This window comes from Macaca fascicularis, chromosome 13 (assembly GCF_037993035.2).
Source record: "Macaca fascicularis isolate 582-1 chromosome 13, T2T-MFA8v1.1".
In the NCBI taxonomy this organism is placed as follows: domain Eukaryota; kingdom Metazoa; phylum Chordata; class Mammalia; order Primates; family Cercopithecidae; genus Macaca; species Macaca fascicularis.
The window spans coordinates 59,906,300-59,928,822 of NC_088387.1; the positions used below are offsets into that span (position 1 = coordinate 59,906,300).

General features: G+C 41.3%; 1 protein-coding gene across 13 annotated transcripts in view; it reads right to left on the reverse strand.

Annotated features, from left to right (window-relative positions):
• The window catches only part of COMMD1 (copper metabolism domain containing 1), a 241,566-nt gene that overhangs the window by 118,295 nt on the left and 100,748 nt on the right, over positions 1-22,523 (reverse strand). For 9 of the 13 annotated variants that reach the window (XM_045369216.2, XM_005575774.4, XM_045369210.2 and 6 more), the window contains one exon: positions 7,111-7,392. The exons of 1 other annotated variant lie outside the window; for it this stretch is intronic. In XM_045369216.2, coding sequence (XP_045225151.1) covers positions 7,111-7,374 — 264 coding nt within the window. In that variant the 5' untranslated portion in view covers positions 7,375-7,392. Of the gene's footprint in view, positions 1-7,110; positions 7,393-8,000; positions 8,119-9,005; positions 9,027-10,546; positions 10,568-22,523 lie in introns of those variants that run through there. 3 more of the 13 variants (XM_045369218.2, XM_074011690.1, XM_045369221.3) reach the window with 3 other exon arrangements.

Consider the following 22,523-nt stretch of genomic DNA (forward strand, 5'->3'; position numbering starts at 1 on the left):
GAGACTCTGTAAGTAAGTAAACAAACAAACAAACAAACAAAAAATGTATTCTAAACTGATTTAAGTATCTTCAAGCTGTTACATTTTACCAATCCCTACTGACAAATAATAGTTGACTGTCTATCAGAAAACTAGTTTCACTAATTTCTTTGGAGGCTTTCCTTTAGTACATTATTAAAAGTAAAAATCAACCTTAAATACAAGAATTATCAGAAACAAATTTGTATTGCTTGCATTACAGCTTATATAACCAAACACGATATCTGTTCCCCTTGGTAGCTATTTGGAGTAAGACAACATGATCTCAAAATGGTGACTGAATGTTGATAAAATAAAATGGCATTTTACTTAATCCCTATATCCTACCCTTACAAATCTCTCCATGTATTTACACACATACACAGTTATAAACAAATATATATGTGTGTTTGTATGAGAGAAAGATTGTGTGTGCATGCGCACGCAACTTTGCTGCTTCCCCTATGACACAAAGCAGATAGCTGTGGATGTTCCTCAGGCTTGTAAAGCTACAATGGTACCTGATCAAATTCAGTATAAACTGATTTTATTTATTTATTCATTCATTCATTCACTCATTCATTCATTCATTTAGAGACAGGGTCTCACTCTCTGTCACCCAGGCTGGAGGGTATTGGCGCAATCACAGTTCACTGCAGTCTCGACCTCCTGGGTACAAGGTATCCCCACTCTACCGAGTAGCTTGGATTACAGACGTGCACTATCATGTCTGGCTAATTTTCATGTTTTTTGTAGAGAGGGGGTCTCGCCATGTTGACCAAGCTGGTCTCAAACTCCTGGGCTCAAGTAATCTGCCTCCCTCAACCTCTCAAAGTGCTGGTATTACAAGTGTGAGCCACTCTGCCCAGACATAAACAGATTATTAACTATAGGTTTTAGCAGATTTACTCCTTATTTACTAGCTAGAATTACAAAAGGAGATCAGTGTATAGTTATGTGTAGCTTAACGATGAGGATACATTCTGAGAAATGTGCCATTAGGTGATTTATTGTCTGAACATGATAGAGTGTACATACACAAACCTAGATGGTGTAGCCTGCTATACACCTGGACTATATGGTATAGCCTATTGCTTCTAGGCTATAAACCTGTACAGGGCATTACTGTACTGAATACTGTAGGCGACTGCAACACAATGATAAGTATTATATTTGTGTAACTAAACATATCTAAATATAGAAAAGGTACCTTTAAAATACAGCATTATCATCTTATGGGACCACTATCCTGTATGTGATCCATCAGTAACTGAAATGTCATTATGCAGAGCATTATTGTATTTATTTCAAAAGAAATTTATAAATTAAAAATAAACGAATACCTTCCCTTGAGATTAGAGGTTTATCTATGTTTCAGACAAAATTGCTGGGTTTTTAATATAGAGTCCAGCCTATTTTGATTCTGTAATGTATGATCAGTGCATATCCCCCTCATCTAATTGCTTATAAATGACAGGAGTGAACATGAGTTGGTTAGAAAAAACAACTAGATCAGAAAATATAAAAATCTGTCTTCCTCTATAGGTCTGCTGAAAACTCAACCCAAAACTAGAGAAGTACTTGAACTAAACCTTACTTGAGAAAAGGCAAGAACATTTGCCATTAATAAATACATTAAAAAACAATACTGAAAAGAGCTTTATATTTTGGGATCTCCACATGCACGCATCTTAAAATGTATGTGCAAGAACAATTTAGTACTAAATGGTTCAGTACTGAGACTGAGTCTAAATGTTTCCTCACAAAATGTCCCTTTGGCCTTGAAGGACAAGAAGTCATAAAAGAAAACACATCTTCATAAAATACCCAAATTTAAGCCAAAAAAGAAGAAATAAGCATAAATGAGACTCCACTAACGGTATAAATTACCATCCCTTCTCCCCAGTTAGTGTTTAAAAAAAGAAAAACACTTCTATTATAATTTCTACTGAAGTTCCAGGAAAGGAAAACACAACAAAGGTGTTAGGTGAGCAAATATAAAACATTTCTAAAGACATATGCCTGATTCCAATAGTCCTCATGGCTCAGATCTCACAGTGATTTATGGCCAAATACGACAGGATTTCAGTCTCATAAGCAAAGCACTTGATGTTCATCTTTTGGATATAAAATATTCACCTTAAAGCTTTCTGCATGTTTTTACAATTGAATCATGTTTTATTTTTGCAAAATTTTTACTTCTGTTGGAAAAAAATTCACTACAAGCAAAGTAATTGCATCACTAGTTCCTACTCATTTTCTCTAGTTTTGCAGATTTCAATTAAGGTATACTGCCTTAGTTATTTCTCTATTACTTTGGCTTCCTCATATATCAAAGGATACTGCAATATATACTGTGGTTTAGAAAACAAGGTTATGTATGTACTTGGCTGCCGATTTTCAAATGTACTTTTTAGACCAAAGAAAAGTAATACAGACAAACTGAACAGGAGAGAGAAATTTAAATGGGGAGTGAGGGAAACGAAAGAAATCCACCTTCACTAGTTCCTGAATAAATAATTCCAAGCACTCTACAAATTACGTCAAGTAGAAGCAATATGCCAACATATATTGACTTCTTGACATAAAAATATGACACCAAGTTCTATTAACACATCAAATCCAATTATTTCAGCTACCTTTAACACAGTGGTTCTCAACCCTGGATACTGAAATCTTCTGGGGAGCTTTAAAGAATAACGTTACCTGTGTTCCACCCCCACAGATTCTTATGTAATTGGTCGGGGTAAGGCCTGAGCATCAAAATGTTTAAAGCTCTGAATGTGATTCTTATGTGTGACCATGGCTGAGAACTACTGCTTTAAAATGACATATACTGAAGACAACACTTTAGTTGTCCTGGGTGACACAAATAGACATACACACACACCAGAGTTCAACAAAAAACGGGCCACCCTTCTTGGAAGCAACTTCTTGATATCCTAGGATCGTTAATTCTCTCACAAGCTCATCCAATGTCAGCAGTGTGAAAACAACTTTGATGTGGGCGCCTATAGGTGTTCTAAAAATTGGGCACTTGATTTAGTGGAGTATTTCATAAATAACACTAATCTAGAAGCTGGCCTAAGTACTAACCAAGGATCCAGTTCTCACAAAAACATTTCCTGTAGGATGTGGGCTGTATATTTTACTGCCAGTCTAGGTTCTATTATTGTTTACTTTATTCTTTACAACTTTTCTTGACTTCATGTATTTGTATTAAAAAGGATTTTATAGGCCGGGTGCAGCGGCTCACGCCTGTAATCCCAGCACTTTGGGAGGCCGAGGCGGGTGGATCATGAGGTCAGGAGTTCAAGACCAGCCTGGCCAAGATGGTGAAACCGCCGTCTCTACTAAAAATACAAAAAATAGGCCGGGCGCGGTGGCTCAAGCCTGTAATCCCAGCACTTTGGGAGGCCAAGACGGGTGGATCACGAGGTCAGGAGATCGAGACCAACCTGGTGAACATGGTGAAACCCCGTCTCTACTAAAAAATACAAAAAACTAGCCAGGCGAGGTGGCGGCGCCTGTAGTCCCAGCTACTCGGGAGGCTGAGGCAGGAGAATGGCGTGAACCCGGGAGGCGGAGCTTGCAGTGAGCTGAGATCTGGCCACTGCAACTCCAGCCCGGGAGACAGAGCAAGACTCCGTCTCAAAAAAAAAAAATACAAAAAATACAAAAAATAAGCCAGGCGTGGTGGCAGGCGCCTGTAATCCCAGCTACTCGGGAGGCTGAGGCAGGAGAACCGCTTGAACTCAGATGGCGGAGCTTGCAGTGAGCCCAGATTGAGCCACTGCACTCCAGCCTGGGCGACAGAGTGAGACTCCGTCTCAAAAAACAAAAAAAAAGGATTTTATGGGCTGAAGTGCAATATCAATCATTTTCATTGTGACCATTTCTTTACTACTTTGAAGTATGTGATATACAATAAACTGCACATAATAAAGTATACAATTTTATAAGTTTTGACATATGTATACAATCATTGCTACACTTTCTTCTTCTTTTTTTTTTTTTCCCAAGACACAGTCTCTGTAACCAAGGCTAAAGTGAAGTGATCCGATCTCAGCTTGCTGCAACCTCTGCCTTCCAGGCTCAAGTGATTCTCGTGCCCCAGCCTCCTGAGTAGCTGGAACTACAGACACACACCACCACGCTCGGCTAATTTTTTGTATTTTTAGTAGAGACAGGGTTTCACCATGTTGGCCAGGCTGGTCTCAAACTCCTGACCTCAAGTGATCTGCCTGCCTCAGCTTCCCAAAGTGCTGGGATTACAGACATAAGCAACCTGTAACCTAAAAACCTATGATAGTATTAATGAAATAATATCATAGCTTTCTAGGAGTCTTAAAATAGATATGTTTTCATATTCCTTCCCAAATGTTAAATATAGACAAAATGAAATAAGCACTACTGGCAGGATAAAAACTAAATAGCCGATATAAATGGCTGGTAAAACTTAGATATCCAAGTGTACTTATTATACTTTTCTAATCTGTTGGATTTGTGTGTGTGTGTGTATAAAAATATCTGTCACATAACATAATGGTTAAGAGAACAGATGAGTGTTTTTTTTTTTTTGAGACAGAGTCTCGCTCTGTCGCCCAAGCTGGAGTGCAGTGGCACGATCTCGGCTCACTGAAAACTCTACCTCCTGGGTTCACACCATTCTCCTGCCTCAGCCTCCCGAGTAGCTGGGACTACAGGCGCCCGCCACCACGCCCGGCTAATTTTTTTGTGTTTTTAGTAGAGACGGGGTTTCACCGGGTTAGCCAGAATGGTCTTGATCTACAGATCTCGTGATCCACCCGCCTCGGCCTCCCAAAGTGCTGGGATTAGAGCCGTGAGCCACCGCGCCAAGCCGGGTTTTTTTTTTTTTTTTTTTTTTGAGACAGTCTCACTGTTACCCAGACTGGAGTGCAGTGGCGCCATCTCGGTTGACAGCAACCTCTGCCTCCTGGGTTCAAGTGATTTTCCTGCCTTATCCCCCTGAGTAGCTGGGATTACAGGTGTCTGCCACCATGTCCAGCTAATTTTTGTATTTTTAGTAGAGATGTGGTTTCCCCATGTTGGCCAGACTGGTCTCGATCTCCTTGCCTCAGATGATCCACTTGCCTCAGCCTCCCAAAGTGCTGGGATTACAGGCGTGAGCCACCAAGCCCAGAAACAGAACTCACTTTAGGATCAGACAAACTAGTCAACAAGTACAAGTAGCATAAAAAGGTACTCCAAATTTAAAATTTTTCTTTTTTTGCAGCAGGGTCTCCCCCCCAGGCTGGAGTGCAGTGACGTGATCTCTGCTCACTGCAACCTCCACCTCCCAGGCTGAAGCCAATTCTCCTGCCTCAGCCTCCTGAGTAACTGGGATTACCATGCCCGGCAATTTTTGTTGTTGTTGTTTTGTTTTGTTGTTGTTGTTTTGTTTTTGTATTTTTAGTAGGAGAGATGGGGTTTTATCATGTTGGCCAGTCTGGTCTTGAACTCCTGACCTCAAGTGATCCACCTGCCTTGGCCTTCCAAAGTGCTGGGATTACAGACATGAGCCACTGCACCCGGTGAAAATGTTTTAATGAATTATCTTTTTTTTTTTCTTTGTAAGTGGAATCTCGCTCTTGTCGCCCAGGCTGGAGTGCAGTGGCTCGATCTCAGCTGACTGCAACCTCCGCCTCCCGGATTCAAGCGATTCTCCTGCCTCAGCCTCCCAAGTAGCTGGGATTATAGGCGCCTGCCCCAATGTCTGGCTAATTTTTGTATTTTTAGTAGAGACAAGGTTTCACCATGTTGGCCAGGCTGGTCTCAAAGTCCTGATCTCAGGTGATCCACCCACCTTGGCCTCCCAAAGTGTTGGGATTACAGGCGTGAGCCACTGCGCCCGGGCCGAATTATCTTTTATTATTTAAAAAAATTTTTTTTCGGAGACAGAGTTTCGCTCGTATTGCCCAGACTGAAGTGCAATGGCATGATCTCCGGCTCACCACAATCTCTGCCTCCCGGATTCAAGCAATTCTCGTGCCTCAGCCTCCCGAGTAGCTGGGATTACAGGCATGTGCCACCATGACCAGCTAATTTTGTATTTTTAGTAGAGACGGGGTTTCTCCATGTTGGTCAGCTTGGCCTCGAACTCCTGACCTCAGGTGATCCGCTCACCTCGGCCTCCCAAAGTGCTGGGATTACAGGCATGAGCCATCGTGCCCAGCCCTGAATTATCTTTTAAATTAAAATTAAAGTCAGTACACAACTGCAAACACTAAAAATCTAAAGAAACTATAAAAGAAAATATGTGAGAAAATCTGACAGCTCAAAAATACTCTCATCATTAAGAAGAAATAAATTTCTATTGTAGGATATAATAGAAGCACTTACTTATTTATCTGAAAATAAATGTGATTAGCTAATTCAGTGACCTGGGTTTTCCCTTCCTAATTACCAATTTATTTTTTTTCCACCAAAAGACATAAACCAGATCATTAAAAGTCTGAGCTGGCAGTCATCTGAAACGCAAAGTGAACGACTTCAAGAAAAACCATATAGACATTAAAATTATCTGCCATAATGACTACTGAAACTGTTGGGGAAAAAAGCACTGTACATAAGTTTAAATTGAGAATTATTTGTGACCTCAAGGACAGAGATAGCACATTTAGGGGTCTTTAGGAACAATGTATTAATGTAAATTAAGATACACTGCCTCCTATCCCTGACTGATTATTAAAGATGACTGGATGAGATTGTGCTGCCTAATCCGAATTCTTGGTCTTTATTTATTATATCTATTATTGCCTTGGAAATTCTAACCAAATGCCAAGGATTCTGAGATCTAACCAAATGCAGTAGTGGTCAGCTTCTGAGCAATCACATTATTGGCCCATTCGGTTCTTCTGAGACAGCTGCCAGGACCTGAGGCTAGTTTCCAGACTCTGTCCACAAGTAAGAGTATCCAAATTTTCAGATGATTCTACCTCTGAAAAAAGGATTCTAGGAAACAGTGTCTTTTCCTATTGCTGTTATTGCATAAAATCAATCTGAATGAACAAGCTAACATGTAATGAAAAATATAGTTTACAAAGGAAAATTGACTTAAGTTTAACTCACCTGTCCATATTTGCCTAATTCCAGCTCTATAATGGCAACAGGCGTGTGTATTTGAGCTGAATGCCTTGACTGAGACTTGCCATCAACTCTCCAGCTCAGGCCCCGAAGCCCGCTATTCCAGCGGCTCTGGTTCATGAGGCTCTCACGGATTTTTGTCTTGTGGCTCTTCCAGAATTTGGAAATGACAGCAGCTTGGTCAGATGTGATCCCACCTTGCTTTTTGGTTTGAGCAGTCAAGAATGCTTCCAGCTGGTTGAAATCCATGTCTGCAGACGCAATAGACTATAAAGATGACAGAAAAAGCAAATAATTTGAATTTAGTAGGTAACTAAAAAGGATAGCTTCTTAACTACAGATCATATTTTGAGTGACTCTTAAATCACTGAAACAGGCCAGACACAGTGGCTCACGCCTGTAATCTCAGCACTTTGGAAGGCAGAGGCGAGATCACTTGAGGTTAGGAGTTAAGAGACCAAACTGGCCAACATGGTGAAACTCCATCCCTACTAAAACTACAAAAATTAGCCAGGCATGGTGGTGCATGCCTGTAATCTCAGCTACTCAGGAGGCTGAGGCACAAGAATCGCTCGAACCAGGAGGTGGAGACTGCAGTGAGCCAAAATTGCACCACTGCACTCCAGTCTGGGTGACAGAGAGAGACACTGTCTCAAAAAAAAAAAAAAAAGTCACTGAAATAAACTTTCATAAAAGGTCATCACGGGACAGTAAGGAGGCCAGGTACGGTGGCTCACACCTATAATCCCAGCACTTTGTGAGGCTGAGGTGGGCAGATCACTTGAGGTCAGAAATTTGAGACCAGCCTGGCCAAAACGGTGAAACCCCATTTTTCTACTAAAATTACAAAATTGGCCGGGTGTGGTCGCACACACCTGTAGTCCCAGCTACTCGGGAGGCTGAGACAGAAGAATTGCTTGAACCCAGGAGGCAGAGGTAGCAGTGAGCTCAGATCACACCACTCCACTCCAGCCTGGGCGATACAGCAAGACTGCACTGAAAAAAAAAAAAAAAAGTGGGTAGGGGAGGGGGTAGACAGTAATGAGAATAAGCTCTTTATAGCAAAAATACTCCATTTGGAAACATCAAATATCAGAAAAGCTACTGTTAAAAATTCCATGTCACTCAATTCGGTATCAATAACTAGAATATAATTTTTAAATATCCAGTTCTATGGTGGGGAGATAAAACGAAAATTTTTTTGAAGTAATAAAACAAGCCAGGTGTGGTGGTGTGTGCCTGTAGTCCCAGCTACTTGGGAAGCTGAGGCAGAAGGACAGCTGGAGCCCAGAAGTTCAAGTCCAGCCTGAGCAACAGAGCAAGACCCTGTCTCTAAAATAATAATAACAATAAAACAAAAGAATTAAATTAATTGGTTGTCTAATAAAAATCTTACATAATTTCACAGTGCCTTATAGCCAGGCTTGGTTTGATATACTTCAACTGTATAATGCCTTATCCATATGATGCACTAAGTAAATTATTAAGTGAATGTATTATCTTAGCTTTGAAGTCCATCTTCAGCCAAACAGCTCATTCACAATAATACTACTGTGAAATTATTTACTACTTTATACTTTCCCATAAATTTTCAAAAGTTAATTGCCATTGAATCTGGATTCTCTATTCTAGTATCCAAGAAAACACAGTAACTAAATATAAGCTCAAGCATAGTAACATGCCTTAAATTTGCACAGTACTCTTTAGCATACCATAGCATTTTCACATCTACAGGCGTACTTCATTTTATTGTGCATCACTTTATTGAACTTCACTTTATTATACTTCACAGATACTGCATTTTTTACAAATTGAAGGTCTGCGGCAACCCTATACTAAGGAAGTCTATTGGTGCCATTTTTCAAATAGTATATGCTCACCTTGTGTCTCTGTGTCACGTTTTGAAAATTCTCATATTTCAAACTTTTTCACTATTTATATCTGTTATGGTGATCTGTGATCAAAGATCTTCAATGTTACTATTGGAATTCTTTCAGGGCACCATGAACCATGCCCATAGAAGACAGATAACCTGATAAATGTCTTGTGTTCTGACTGCTCCAACCACTGGCCGTTCCTTCTCTTTCCGTCTCTGCAAGCCTCCCTATGACCTGAGACACACAATATTGAATTTAGGCCAATTAATAACCCTACAATGGCCTCTAAATATTCAAAAGAAAGAGTCAAACGTATCTCATTTTAAATCAAAAGCTAGAAATGTTTAAGCTTAGAAAGGAAGCCAAGATAGGCTGAAAGCTAGGCCTCCTGTGCCAGACAGCTAGCCAAGTTGTGAACGCCAAGGAGAAGTTCTTGAAAGAAATTAAAAGTGCTACTCCAGTGCACACACAAATGACAAGAAAGCAAAACAGAGCCAGGCGCAGTACAGGTTCACGCCTGTAATCCTGGCACTTTGGGAGGCCGAATTGGGCAGATCACTTGAGGTCAGGAGTCTGAAGCCAGCCTAGACAACATGGTGAAACCCTGTCTCTACTAAAAATACAAAAATTAGCTGGGCGTAGTGGTGCACACCTGTAATCCCAGCTACTCGGGAGGCTGAGGCAGGAGAAATGCATGAACCCAGGAGGCAGAGGCTGCAGTGAGCCGAGTTTGCACAACTGCACTCCAGCCTCAGTCTGGAGGACAGTGTGAGACTCTGTCTCAAAAAAAAAAAAAAAAAAAAAAAAAAAAAAGCAAGCAAGCACAACAGCCTTCTTGCTGATATGGAGAAGGTTTTGGTGGTCTGGACAAAAGATCAAACCAGCCACAACCTTCCCATAAGCCAAAACCTAATCGAGGGCAAGGCCCTAACTTTCTTTAATTATATGTAGGTTGAGAGAGGTGAGAAAGCTTACAGAAGAAAAGTTTGAAGCAAGGTTGGTTCATGAGGTTTAAAGAAAGAAGTTGTCTCCATTAACACAAAAGTACAAGATGAAGCAGCAAGTGCTGATGTAGGAGCTGCAGCGAGTTATCCGGAAGATCTAGCTATTTGATGAAGGTAGTTACACTAAACAAAAGATTTTCAATATAGATGAAACAGCTGTATATTGGAAAAAGATACCATCTAGGACTTTATTTTTTGTTTGTGAGTTCTCATAAAGTAGGACTTTCACAGCTAGAGAGAAGTCAATGCCTAGCCTCAAAGACAGGCTGACTCTCTTGTTAGAGGCCAATGCAGCTGGTGACTTGAAGTTGAAGCCAATGGTCATTTATCATTCAGAAAACTCTAGGGCCCTTAAGAATGATGTTAAATCTACTCTGCCCATGCTCTGTAAATGGAACAACAAAGCCTAAACAGCACATCTGTTTACAGCATGGCTTGCTGAATTTAAAATATTCAGCTGAATTTAAAATACTCACAGTGGGCTTAATATTTTAAGGAAACTACTGCTCAGAAAAAAAGATTCAAAATATTACTACTCACAAACAATGCACGTAGTCACTCAAGCGCTCTGATGGAGACGTACAAGGAGATGTTATTTTCATGACTGCTAACACGGCATTCATTCTTCAGTCCATGGATCAAGAAGTAATTCTGACCATCAAGGCCTTTTTTTTTTTTTTTTTTTTTAAAGAAATACATTTTGTGACCAGGCATAGTGGCTCAAGCCTATAATCTCAGCACTTGGGAGGCCGAGGTGGGCAGATTGCTTGAGCCTGGGAGTTCGAGACCATTCTGGGCAACATGGCGAGACCATGTTTTTACAAAAAATACAAAAAAATTAGCCGGGCGGGGTGGTACACATCTGTGGTCCCAGCTACTTAGGAGACTGAGGTGGGAGGATCATGTGAGCACAGGCGGTCAAGGCTGAATAAGCCAAGATGGCACCATTGCACTCCTGCCTGGGCGACACAGCAAGACCCTGTCTAAAAAGAAAAAGAAAAAGAAAGAAATACATTTTGTAAGGCTATAGCTGCCATAGACAGTGATTACTCTAATGGATCCAGGCAGAATAAACTGAAAACCTTCAGGAAAGGATTCACCATTCTATATGCCACTAAGAACATTCATGATTCATAGAAGAATGTCAAAATATCAACGTTAACACGAGTTTGGAGGAAGTTGATTCCATTCCTCATGGATGACTTTGAGGAGTCCAAGACTTCAGTGGAGGAAGTAACTGCATATGTGGTGAAAATAGCAAGAGAACCAGAATTCGAAATGAAATCTGAAGATGTGATTGAATTGTTGCAATCTTATGATCAAACTTGAATGGATAAGAAGTTACTCGTTATGGAGGAGTAAACAAAGTGGTTTCTTGGTATATAGTCCTAGTAAAGATGCTGTGAACATTGCTGCAGTGACAACAAAGGACTTAGAACATTACAGAAACTTAGTTGATAAAGCAGCGGCAGGGTTGGAGAGGACTGACTCCAATTTGAAAAAGGTTCTACTGTGGGTAAAATGCTATCAAACAGCATCACATGATACAGAGAAATCTTTCATGAAAGGGAGAATCCACAGATGCAACAACTTCATTGTTGTGTTATTTAAGAAACTGCCACAGCCACCCCAACTTTCAGCAATCATCACTCTATCAATAAGCAGCCACTGACATCAAGGCAATATAAATCCCACTTCTGACACACACACACACACACACACACACACACATATTTAGAAAACAAAAACAAGATACCAAGGCAAGACCCTCCACCAGCAAAAAGAATATGACTTGCTGAAGGCTCAGGTAATCATTAGCATTTTTTACCAATAAAGTTTTTAGGTTTTTTTGCGGGGAGAGATGGGGTCTCTGTTACCCAGGCTGGAGTGCAGGGGCACAATCATAGCTCACTTGTAGCCTCAAACTCCCGGGCTCAAGTAATCCTCTCACTTTGGCCTCTTCAACAGTAATAAAGTATCCCTTAACTAAGGAATGTATATTGCTTTTAAAGACACAGTGCTATTATACACTTAATATAGTGTAGTATAATATGGTATGGTACAGCATAAACACAACTTTAATGCACTAGGAAACAAAAAAATTCATGTGACTCGCGTAATTGCATTATTCACTTTATTGTGGCCACCTGGAAGCAAACCCATGGTATTTCCGAGGTATGTCTGTATTACTACACTTGACCCTCATAATCAATTTTCAAAGGCAACGGGGTAGATAATAGTATTATAGTGCTCTTCACTCTCAACTTATAGAAAAGGAAACTGAAGCTTCAAGCAGCCAACTGATTTTTCTGAAAGCACCATGAGATAAGTGCAGGGACAAAGCCTCAACTGTTAAGCCAGGTTTCCCTCTGATTAGTTGTCACAAGTGACTACATAGAGAAGTAGACTCGGTATCACCACCACTGAAAAAAATGTAAACTGGTACATTCTGCCAACAATGATACAGAGATGCCAGTCCCTAATGAGTAGCTACAATGCTTCAGTTGCTGGCCTTCAGAGATCCTGAGAGATCAATGATTTGAAGAGTATTACCACAAATTTTTAATTAAGGTTTAGATGTTTGAGTGAGGAACATGTAAATGTTATCAGAACTTAGAGAGCCAACAGTGAATAGAAAAACTGAGAGATAAGATAGAGAAGGCAGTCTGCAGCCGGATTAAAGTGTATCAAGTTTAGACATTGTTATATATACACAATGAGGGGCCACTAAGGGCTAGGTAACTGGAAAATCATGATGCAATGTGTGGTTTAGAATGCCGAATTTGGCCAGGTGTGGTATCACGTGCCTGCGGTCCCAGCTACTCCAGAGGCTGAAGCAGGAGGATTGTTTAAGCCCTGGAGGTTGAAACCAGCCTGGAAAACACAGCAAAACCCTGTCTCTCTTTTAAAAATGTTTTTAATTAAAAATTTTTTTTCTAAACTGAATCTGATAACAGTAAGTAGTTGGACTGAAGTGGGAGATTATCAGAGGGCTAGGGCAATGGAGCCTAGGGGAGGACAGCAGCAGTTAATAACTTAGTCCCAAGAGTAAGCTTCCCCTTGCCTCTTCTTTGCTATGCCCCTATCTGCTAGTGGCCATGGGGACTGGCATAAGCTCCAAACCAGACAGATCACAATGTCCTCCTTTCTCTGGGCACACTGACTGGTCTAAATGAATTTCCCAATTTAGGGCAGGAGAAATGGTCTTGTCTTTTTGGGTCATAGTATAAGAAGGACATGAGGCTGGGGTTACAGACAGCATTTTCTTGAACCTTTTGGCAAAAGCACGTCTGCAAGAAAATAGAATGAAGCCAAGGAGAGATGAGAGTGGATTTTAATGGGGTGATATCCCTGTTTTACAGTTCCCAAGAGCCTGGTTCCTGCAGGCCTTCCTGCAATTCTATAATGCTATCTCGGCATCCTTCCTACAGACAACCCAATATTCCATCGAGTATTCAAGGTAGTTTGAGCTGTATTCCTATCATTTGGAACCAAGAGTCCTGACTAAAAGAGGGTGGTGGCAGTGGGAACAGAAGAATGTAAAGGTAGACAACACAAGGTAGAATACAGGTAGAGCAAGTGAGACTGGAGCTGAAAGAAAAACAATATGTCTTTCATTTCTTCATTAATATAAAAAATTGTATGGTAAATATTACAACTTTCTGGTACATTAAAGATATTTCACATTACAATTCAATAAACATTTACTGAATATTTGCCTATTTACCAGAAAGCAGGACCCCAAACCTCTGGCTATGCCAATCAATACAAATACAGGCTGGGCATGGTGGCTCACACCTGTAATCCAGCACTTTGGGAGGCTGAGGTGGGCAGGTCACCTGAGGTCAGAAGTTCAAGACCAGCCTGTCCAACATGGAGAAACCCCATCTCCACTAACAATACAAAAATTAGCCGGGTGTGGTGGCAGATGCCTATAATCCCAGCTACTCGGGAGGCTGATGCAGGAGAATCATTTGAACCCAGGAGGTGGAGGTTGCAGTGAGCCAAGATTGTGCCACTGCACTTTAGCCTGGGGGACACAGCGAGACTCCACCTCAAAAAAAAAGAAAAGAAAGAAAAAAAAGTATTATTTTGTAAAATATACTTATAATTAAGTAAAATTATTTCCACTGGCACCTTGCTTCACAATGTTATGTCACAACTCAGGTAATTTGTATCATTCTTCTTCTCAAATAATATCAAGAGGTATCCATTCTGATATAATTTCATCTGTGACAACAGTTATTTTGGTTGGGTTCCAGTCAGTAATATCTTGAACTAGGGTCAATTCATCCAAATTTAGAACAATTAAAAATTAAATGAGAAACTGATTTTGGTTTGGGTTCAAAGTCATCAATTTTCATTTAAGAAATGCTTGAATAGCCACCATAAAACAGATACTGTTCACAGCACACCACTTCCATCTACTGGCAGCCTAAGCTGACAGCCTGGTACTCATCCTTTATTCTTTTCTCTCTTCTACATCTTCAATCAGTGGTTTTCAACACTGGCTGCACATTAGAATCCTGAAGTACAATTTTAAAATATCAGTGCCCAGCTATTTTCCCAGAAATTCTGATTTCTAGGAATTATAGAGCGAAGCCTAGGCATTGGTATTGTTTAAAAGTTTCCAAAGTGATTCTGGCAGGCAACGAAGTGTTAAAAACAAATGCTGGCAGTAAAATGAGTTTGAAAAGAAAAAAGAAAAAGAAAAACAAATGCCTGTAACTTTCCATTGTCAAGTTCTACTGATTGTTACATCTGAAATAATTATCTAATAATATGTCCCCTCTGGTTTGTCCCTACTAGCTGGTAGAAGCACTCACTATCTTGAACCTAAACTAAGTGTGGACCCCCTCCAGTCTATGTTCTATACCACCATCAAAGTGATATATCTAAAATATAAATATAGGATGCTGGCACTTGCTTGTTTAAAGTTATTCCATGGCTGCCCATTACTTGCTTCAGTGGTGGTCGGGCAGGATGATGTGAAGCACTCTCCTAGGAGGTATAAGATAAGTTGTACATAATATAGTTAGCAGTAGTAGTAGTACAAGTATTGAAGTTTGTAAAGATTTTTATAAGTATAAATCAGAGGGTTTTCAAAGTATCCTTATATTAAACAATTACCTCCCTCATTTTAACTGTTTACTTGAATGGAAGAAAAAAAGAAAATGACAAACACAGGAACTCTGCAGGGAACTATATCATGCATGTATTACTATCATGCACATGTTAAATGTGTCACAGAGGAATAAAAATTTGAAAACTGATAAAACAGAACAGTGGTTCTCAACCAGGTAGTATTAACCTCCCAAAGGCACCTGAGTAATGGTGGAGGCTACATTTGGTTTCACAGTAATTGGAGGGAGTGCTGTTGGCATTAAGTGAGCAGGAGCTACGGATGCTCGGCATCCTTCGATGCCCAAGAAATAGGAGTTGGCAAGCTTTCTGTAAAAGTTGTAACCATCGCCGGGCGCGGTGGCTCACGCCTGTAATCCCAGCACTTTGGGAGGCCGAGGCGGGCGGATCACAAGGTCAGGAGATCGAGACCACGGTGAAACCCCGTCTCTACTAAAAATACAAAAAATTAGCCGGGCGCGGTTGTGGGCGCCTGTAGTCCCAGCTACTCGGGAGGCTGAGGCAGGAGAATGGCGTGAACCTGGGAGGCGGAGCTTGCAGTGAGCCGAGATCGCGCCACTGCACTCCAGCCTGGGCGACAGAGCGAGACTCCGTCTCAAAAAAAAAAAAAAAGTATTTTTCACGGTTTTAATAAACACCAAATTTTCCAGGAATGCAATTAATACAACTTGTACTTTGACTTGGTTGGAACTTAACAAACAGGATATTAAGTATTTTGAAAAATCTCATTACCAGTGACAATACCATTTAAAATATCTTACCTACCAATACAACATATTTTATATACCTGCATTTCTTGCTGTGCATTCACAGTAATTCTATGTACAGGTACAAGCATCTGATTAATTCATTACATGTTCTAATGATATAATGCTTAAACATTTATATTTTAAAATATATATTTCAAATTATGTTGTTTTAGATTTCTTATACTTTTCCTTTGTGTTACATTTATGACATCATATTAGAAACTATGTGTTGGCCGGGCGCGGTGGCTCACACCTGTAATCCCAGCACTTTGGGAGGCCGAGGAGGGCAAATCACAAGGTCAGGGGATTGAGACCATCCTGGCTAACAAAGCGAAACCCCGTCTTACTAAAAATACAAAAAATTAGCTGGGCATGGTGGCGGGTGCCTGTAGTCCCAGCTACTCGGGAGGCTGAGGCAGAAGAATGGCGTGAACCCCGGAGGCGGAGCTTGCAGTGAGCCGAGATTGCGCCACTGCACTCCAGCCTGGGCGACAGAGCAAGATTCAGTCTCAAAAAAAAAAAAAAAGAAACAAATTGTGTGTTAATTTTATTATATTGAATTATAATTAAAAGAGTTCCTTTTAAGGATCATCAAGGAGCATTAGAAAATATTTACTATAAAAAAAAGAAACACTGGACTGGATATGTTTGAGAACCACTGAGCATCAAGTTCAAACTCAACGCAACAGGTCCTGGCTTATCTTTCAGTGTCTATTTTATAACTTCCTGCCTCCCGCACTGGACAGACTCCAACAGCACTAACCTGTTTGTAATTTCCCGACTAGCAATCCCAATATGATGCTTCTATGTGCCTCTGTTCGTGCTGTTCTAAATGTTCTGAAATGTCTTATCATCACCTTCGTCAGATTAATTGCTATTCACCATTCAAGAGTCAGTTCAAGTATGGCTTCTCCAATACTCCTCCTCTCCTAGTAAGGTAAGTGCCCCCTTTCTCTTCCAAAAATGCCCTAATATCTCTATCCCTGCACTTACCTCAACGAAATGAAATTATGTCAAAAAGTCTATTTGACCCAACAGAGTCTACACTTTCAGGGCAGAGTCTATGTATCTCTGCAAATATATCATCTAACACCTTGAAGTAGAATTCATATTCCAACAAGCATTCATACTGTATCAACAATATTTTAAATCAAAAATTCTAAATGCTGCAGATCAATATTAAGTCCAGAATTATTTAAAGCTACCAACTTCTTGCTTTACAAAATTCTCTCACATACATTCACAAACCATAAACTTCTTTAAGATAAGAGTAGAAAATAATTCAGGGTGCTGATTTCTGTTTGCCTAATCTAGCCTAGCAAATTAGCAAGGAGCTCAGAGCCAAAAAAAAAAAAAAAAGATTTAGGCTAGGATACTAAAGAAAAAAAAGACTTTGAATGAAGAATGAAAATATAATTTATCACTTTTTTTGTCTTTTGAGACAGGATCTTGCTCTGTCACCCAGGCTGGAATGCAGTGGCACAATCATGGCTCACTACACCCTTGCCCTCCTGGGCTCAAGCAATCCTTCCACCTCAGTCTTCCGAGTAGCTGGGACTAAAGGTGTGTACCACCACACCTGGCATATATATATATATATTTATTTATTTTCTAGGCAGAGAGATTATATATATATATATATATAATCTTTTTTTTTTTTAATAAAGACAAAGCGATATGGTTTGGCTCCGTATAATCTTTTTTTTTGTAAAGACAAAACGATATGGTTTGGCTCTGTGTCCCCATCTAAATCTCATCTTGTAGCTGCTATAATTCCCACGTGTTGTGAGAGGGACCCAGTGGGAGATAACTGATTCATGAGGGCGGATCTTTCTTGTGCTGTTCTCTTGATAGTGTATAAGTTTCAGGAGATTTGATGGTTTTAAAAATGGGAGTTTCCCTGCACAAACTCTTCTCTTGTCTGTCACCACTTAAGACATGCCTTTTTGCCTTTCACCTTCCACCATGATTGTGAGGCCTCCCCAGTCACGTGGAACTGTAAGTCTAATAAACCTCTTTCTTTTGTACATTACCTAGTCTCAGGTATGTCTTCATCAGCAGCATGAAAACTGACTAATACACAGGGGCTCACTATGTTGCCCAGGCTGGTCCTGAACTCCTAGACTCAAAGCAATCCTTCTGCCTCAGCCTCCCAAAATGCTGGGATTACAGGTGTGAGGCAGTGTGCCCAGTCTCTCTGAATTACTTCTTTCAACTCTATGTCAAACTATAATTATCTCTAAATAAAAAGCTTAATTTAAGAAAAAAATCTATAAGAAATACTCTGACCTCTAGATTTAAATTCTAAGTCTTCGATATGGTTTACAAGAAGACTCACAGTTAGGGACTTTCTCCCCTTCTCTAGCTTCATTGCTCTTCATATCCCCCTACCTCTTAAATAAATCTTCCAATCATTTGTTCTTCCTACCATCGCTATTAAACTCCTTTTAGCTCCTAAGTGTGCATTCTATCTCTATCCTCTTGGCCTTTGCCTAGGCTGTTCTCTCTGCCTAGAAAATCTTAGTTGCTATTCCTTTATCCCCTTACCTTGTTGACACCACCTCTTTCTTCAGGCTTTGATATAGATCTTACTTTTTACATGAAGTCTTTCCTTAACTCCCAAATCTGGGACAGGGGCCTCCTTCTAGATTGCCTAGTAAACTAGTGGTATTTATTAAAATTCAGGGTAGCTGCCAGGCCTATATCTTGCTCCAAAGGTCATTGCCTTCTTATTTAATATTTAATCTCCAAGGTCTACAAACTGATTGGAACATAGTAGGTGCTCTATAAATACATGTTGAAGGGAAAGCAGGCCGGGCGCAGTGGCTCAAGCCTGTAATCCCAGCACTTTGGGAGGCCAAGATGCGCAGATCATGAGGTCAGGAGATCAAGACCATCCTGGCTAACATGTTGAAACCCCGTCTCTACTAAAAAAAATACAAAAAACTAGCCAGGCGACGTGGCGGGCGCCTGTAGTCCCAGCTACTCGGGAGGCTGAGGCAGGGGAATGGCGTAAACCCGGGAGGTGGAGCTTACAGTGAGCTGAGATCCGGCCACTGCACTCCAGCCTGGGCGACAGAGCCAGACTCCGTCTCAAAAAAAAAAAAAAAAAAGAAGAGAAAGAAAAACTATGGAATACAGTGAAAAGATCAATAGGCTCATGCCTCTAATCCCAGCACTTTGGGAGGCCGACATGGGCGGATCACTTGAGGTCAGGAGTTCCAGACCAGCCTGGCCCACATGGTGAAACCCGACTCTATTAAAAAAAACACACACACAAAAAGTTAGCCACGCATGGTGGTGTATGCCTGTAATCCCAGCTACTCAGGAGGCTGAAGCAGGAGAATCACTTGAACCCAGGAGGCGGAGGTTGCAGTGAGCCAAGATTGTGCCACTGCACTCCAACCTGGGCGACCGAGTGAAACTCCATCTAAGAAAAAAAAAAAAAAAAAAATCAATAGCTGCCAGGGTTTGGGGGCAGGGGAATGGAGAGATAATAGGTGGATCCCAGAGATTTTTGGACATTGAAACCAATCTGTATGATACTATATGCCAGATGCATGTCATTATACATATGTCAAAACCCACAGAAGTTACAATATCAAGCATGTACCCTAAGATAAATTATAGACTTTGGGTAGTAATCATGTGCCAATCTTGGTTCACCCATTGTTTAACAAATGTACCAGTCTAGGCCTTGGAAGGCAGAGCAAGATGGCCAAACAGAAGCCTCCACCAATCATCCTCCCTGTCAGAACACCAAATATGACATCTACATAAAAAAGCACTTTCACAAGAACCAAAAATCAGGTGAGTGATCACAATACCTGGTTTTAACTTCATATTGCAGAAAAACAAACTGAAGTGGGTAGGAGAGGTCCCTGAATTTCTGACACCACCCTTCCCCCACCCCCAGCAGCAGCCAACTAGAAAGAATCTGTATGTTTGGGAGAGGGAGAGTGCAGCAATTGTGGGACTTTACATTGGAACTTGGTGCTGCCAACACCAGGCAGAACTCAGCCAATGTCCACAGAGGGTGCATTTAGACTGGCTCTAGTCAAAGCGGGATTCCTCATCTCAGAAGCCAGAACTTGAGTTCAGCAAGCCTTACCACAGAAGGCTAAAGAGCTCGGGGGTCCTCAATAAACAAAAGGTATTCTAGGCCACAGGACTGAAGCTTATAGGAAAGTCTAAAAGCTGTGCTGGGATCAGAGCCAGCAGAGTCAGGGGACACATGACCTAGTAAGACACCAGCTGGGGTGGCTAAGGGAATGCCTGCATCACCCCTCTGCCAACCCCAGGCAGCACAGCTCACAGCTCACAGCTCCAAAAGAGACTCCTTCCTTCAACTTAAGAGGAGAGAAAACAGTAAAGAAGACTTTGTTTTGCAACGTGGACACCAGCTGTGCCAAAGTAGAACAGTGCACCAATCAGAGTCGTGAGGCCCCCACTCCAGGCCCTAACTTCTGGACAACATTTCTAGACAAACCCTGGGCCAGATAGGAACCAGCTGACATGAAGGGAAGGATCTACTCCTGGTGGGATTCAGCACCTGCTGACTAAAGGGCCTTTCAGCCTTGAATAATCAGCAGTGGTAACCAGGTAGAACATGTTGTGGACCTTGAGTGAGACTATGAAACATGCTGGCTTCAGGTGTGACCTACCACATTCCCAGCTATGGTGGCTATGGGGAGAGACTCCTGCTTGAAAAAAGTAGAGGGGAAAAATAAAGGTACCAGCTTAGGTACCAGCTCTGCCACAGTAGAGAAGAGCACCAAACAGACTTGGGGTCCTCAATTTCAGGCCTTGGCTCTTAGATGAAATTTCTGGACCTATCCTGGGCCAGAAAGGAGCCCACTGCCAGAAAGGGTGAGTTGCAGGTCTGGAAGCATTCACCACAAGCTGACTGAAAAGTCCTTGGGCCTTAAGTGAACATTGGCAATACTTCCTATGGGCCTATGATGCTGGCAGTCATAGGCAGAGGCTCTCCTGCCTGGGAGAAGGGGAGGAGAGAGTGGGAAAGACTTTGTCTTGTGGTTTCGGTGCCAGCTTAGCTGCAGCAGAACAGAGGACCAGGCAGATTCCTAAGGTTTACAAACCAGGCCATGGCTCCCAGACAGCATCTCTGAAACCTACTAGGGCTCAGGAGAACTCGCCTCTCTGAATGGAAGGATACAAGCCTGGCTGGCTTCACCATCTGCTGATTATGTAGAGTCCTAGGCCCTGAGAAGTAGCCAGGTAGTGGTTACAGTGGGCCTTGGGCAAGACCCAGTGCCATGCTGACTTCAGGTGACCCAGCACAGTGCCAGTGGTAGTGGCCACAGAGGTCCTTGTGTTACCCATCCCTCAGCTCCAGGCAGTCCAGCACAGAGAAAGAGACTGTTTGGGAAAAAGGGAAGAGAACAAGAGTCTCTGCCTGGCAATAGAAAGAATTCTTCCAGATCTTATTCAAGACCACCAAGGTGGTACCTCTACAAGTCTGTAAGAACTTCAATGATGTTGGACTTGGGGTGCCCTTAATGCAGATACAACTTAGATCACAACACCCCTGTCCTTTCAAATACCTGGAAAGCATTCCCAAAGAGGATGAGTAAAAACAAGATGTACTAGATGGTGAAGACTATAATAAACATCTAATTCTTTAATGACTAGACACTAATGAGAATCCACAAGCATCGAGACCATCCAGGAAAACATGACCTCCCAAAATGAACTAAATAAAGCACCAGGGGCCAATCACAGAGAGGCAGAGATATGTAATCCTTCAGGACAGAAAATTCAAAATAGCTGTTTTGAGGAAACTTGAAGAAATTCAAGAGAACATAGAGAAGGAATTCAGAATCTTTCAGATGAATTTAACTACAAAATGGAAATAATTAGAAAGAATCAAAAGGAAATTCTGGAGCTGAAAAATGCAATTGACATAATGAAGAATGGATCAGAGTATCTTAAAAGCAGACTCGATCAAGCAAAAGAAAGAATTAGTGAGCTTGAAGACAGGCTATTTGAAAACACACAGTCAAAGGAAACAAAAAAGAAAAAGAGGCTGGGCACGGTGGCTCATACCTGTAATCCTAGCACTTTGGGAGGCCAAGGCGGGCAGACTGCCTGAGCTCTGGAGTTCAAGACCAGCCTGGGCAACATGGCAAAACGCAGTCCCTAATAAAAATACAAAAAAATTAGCCAGGCATGGTGGCGTTTGCCTGCAGTCCCAGGTACTCGGGAGGCTGAGGCATGAGAATTCCTTGAACCCAGGAGGCAGAGGCTGCAGCAAGCTGAGATCATGCCACTGCATTCCAGCCTGGGCGGCAGAGCAAGACTCCGTCTCAAAAAAAAAAAAAAAAAAAAAAAAAAGAAAGAAAGAAAGAAAGAAAGAAAGAAAGAAAGAAAGAAAGAAAGAAAGAACAAACAAAAAGAAGAAGAATGAAGCACACCTACAAGATTTAGTAAATAGCCTCAAAGGGCATCTCTATGAGTTACTGGCCTTAGAGAAAGTAAACAGAGACACAGGTGTAGAAAGTTTATTCAAAGGAGTAATAGCAGACAACATCCCCAACCTAGAGAAATACATCACTATTCAAGAACAAGAAGGTTACAGAACATCAAGCAGATTTAACGCAAACAAG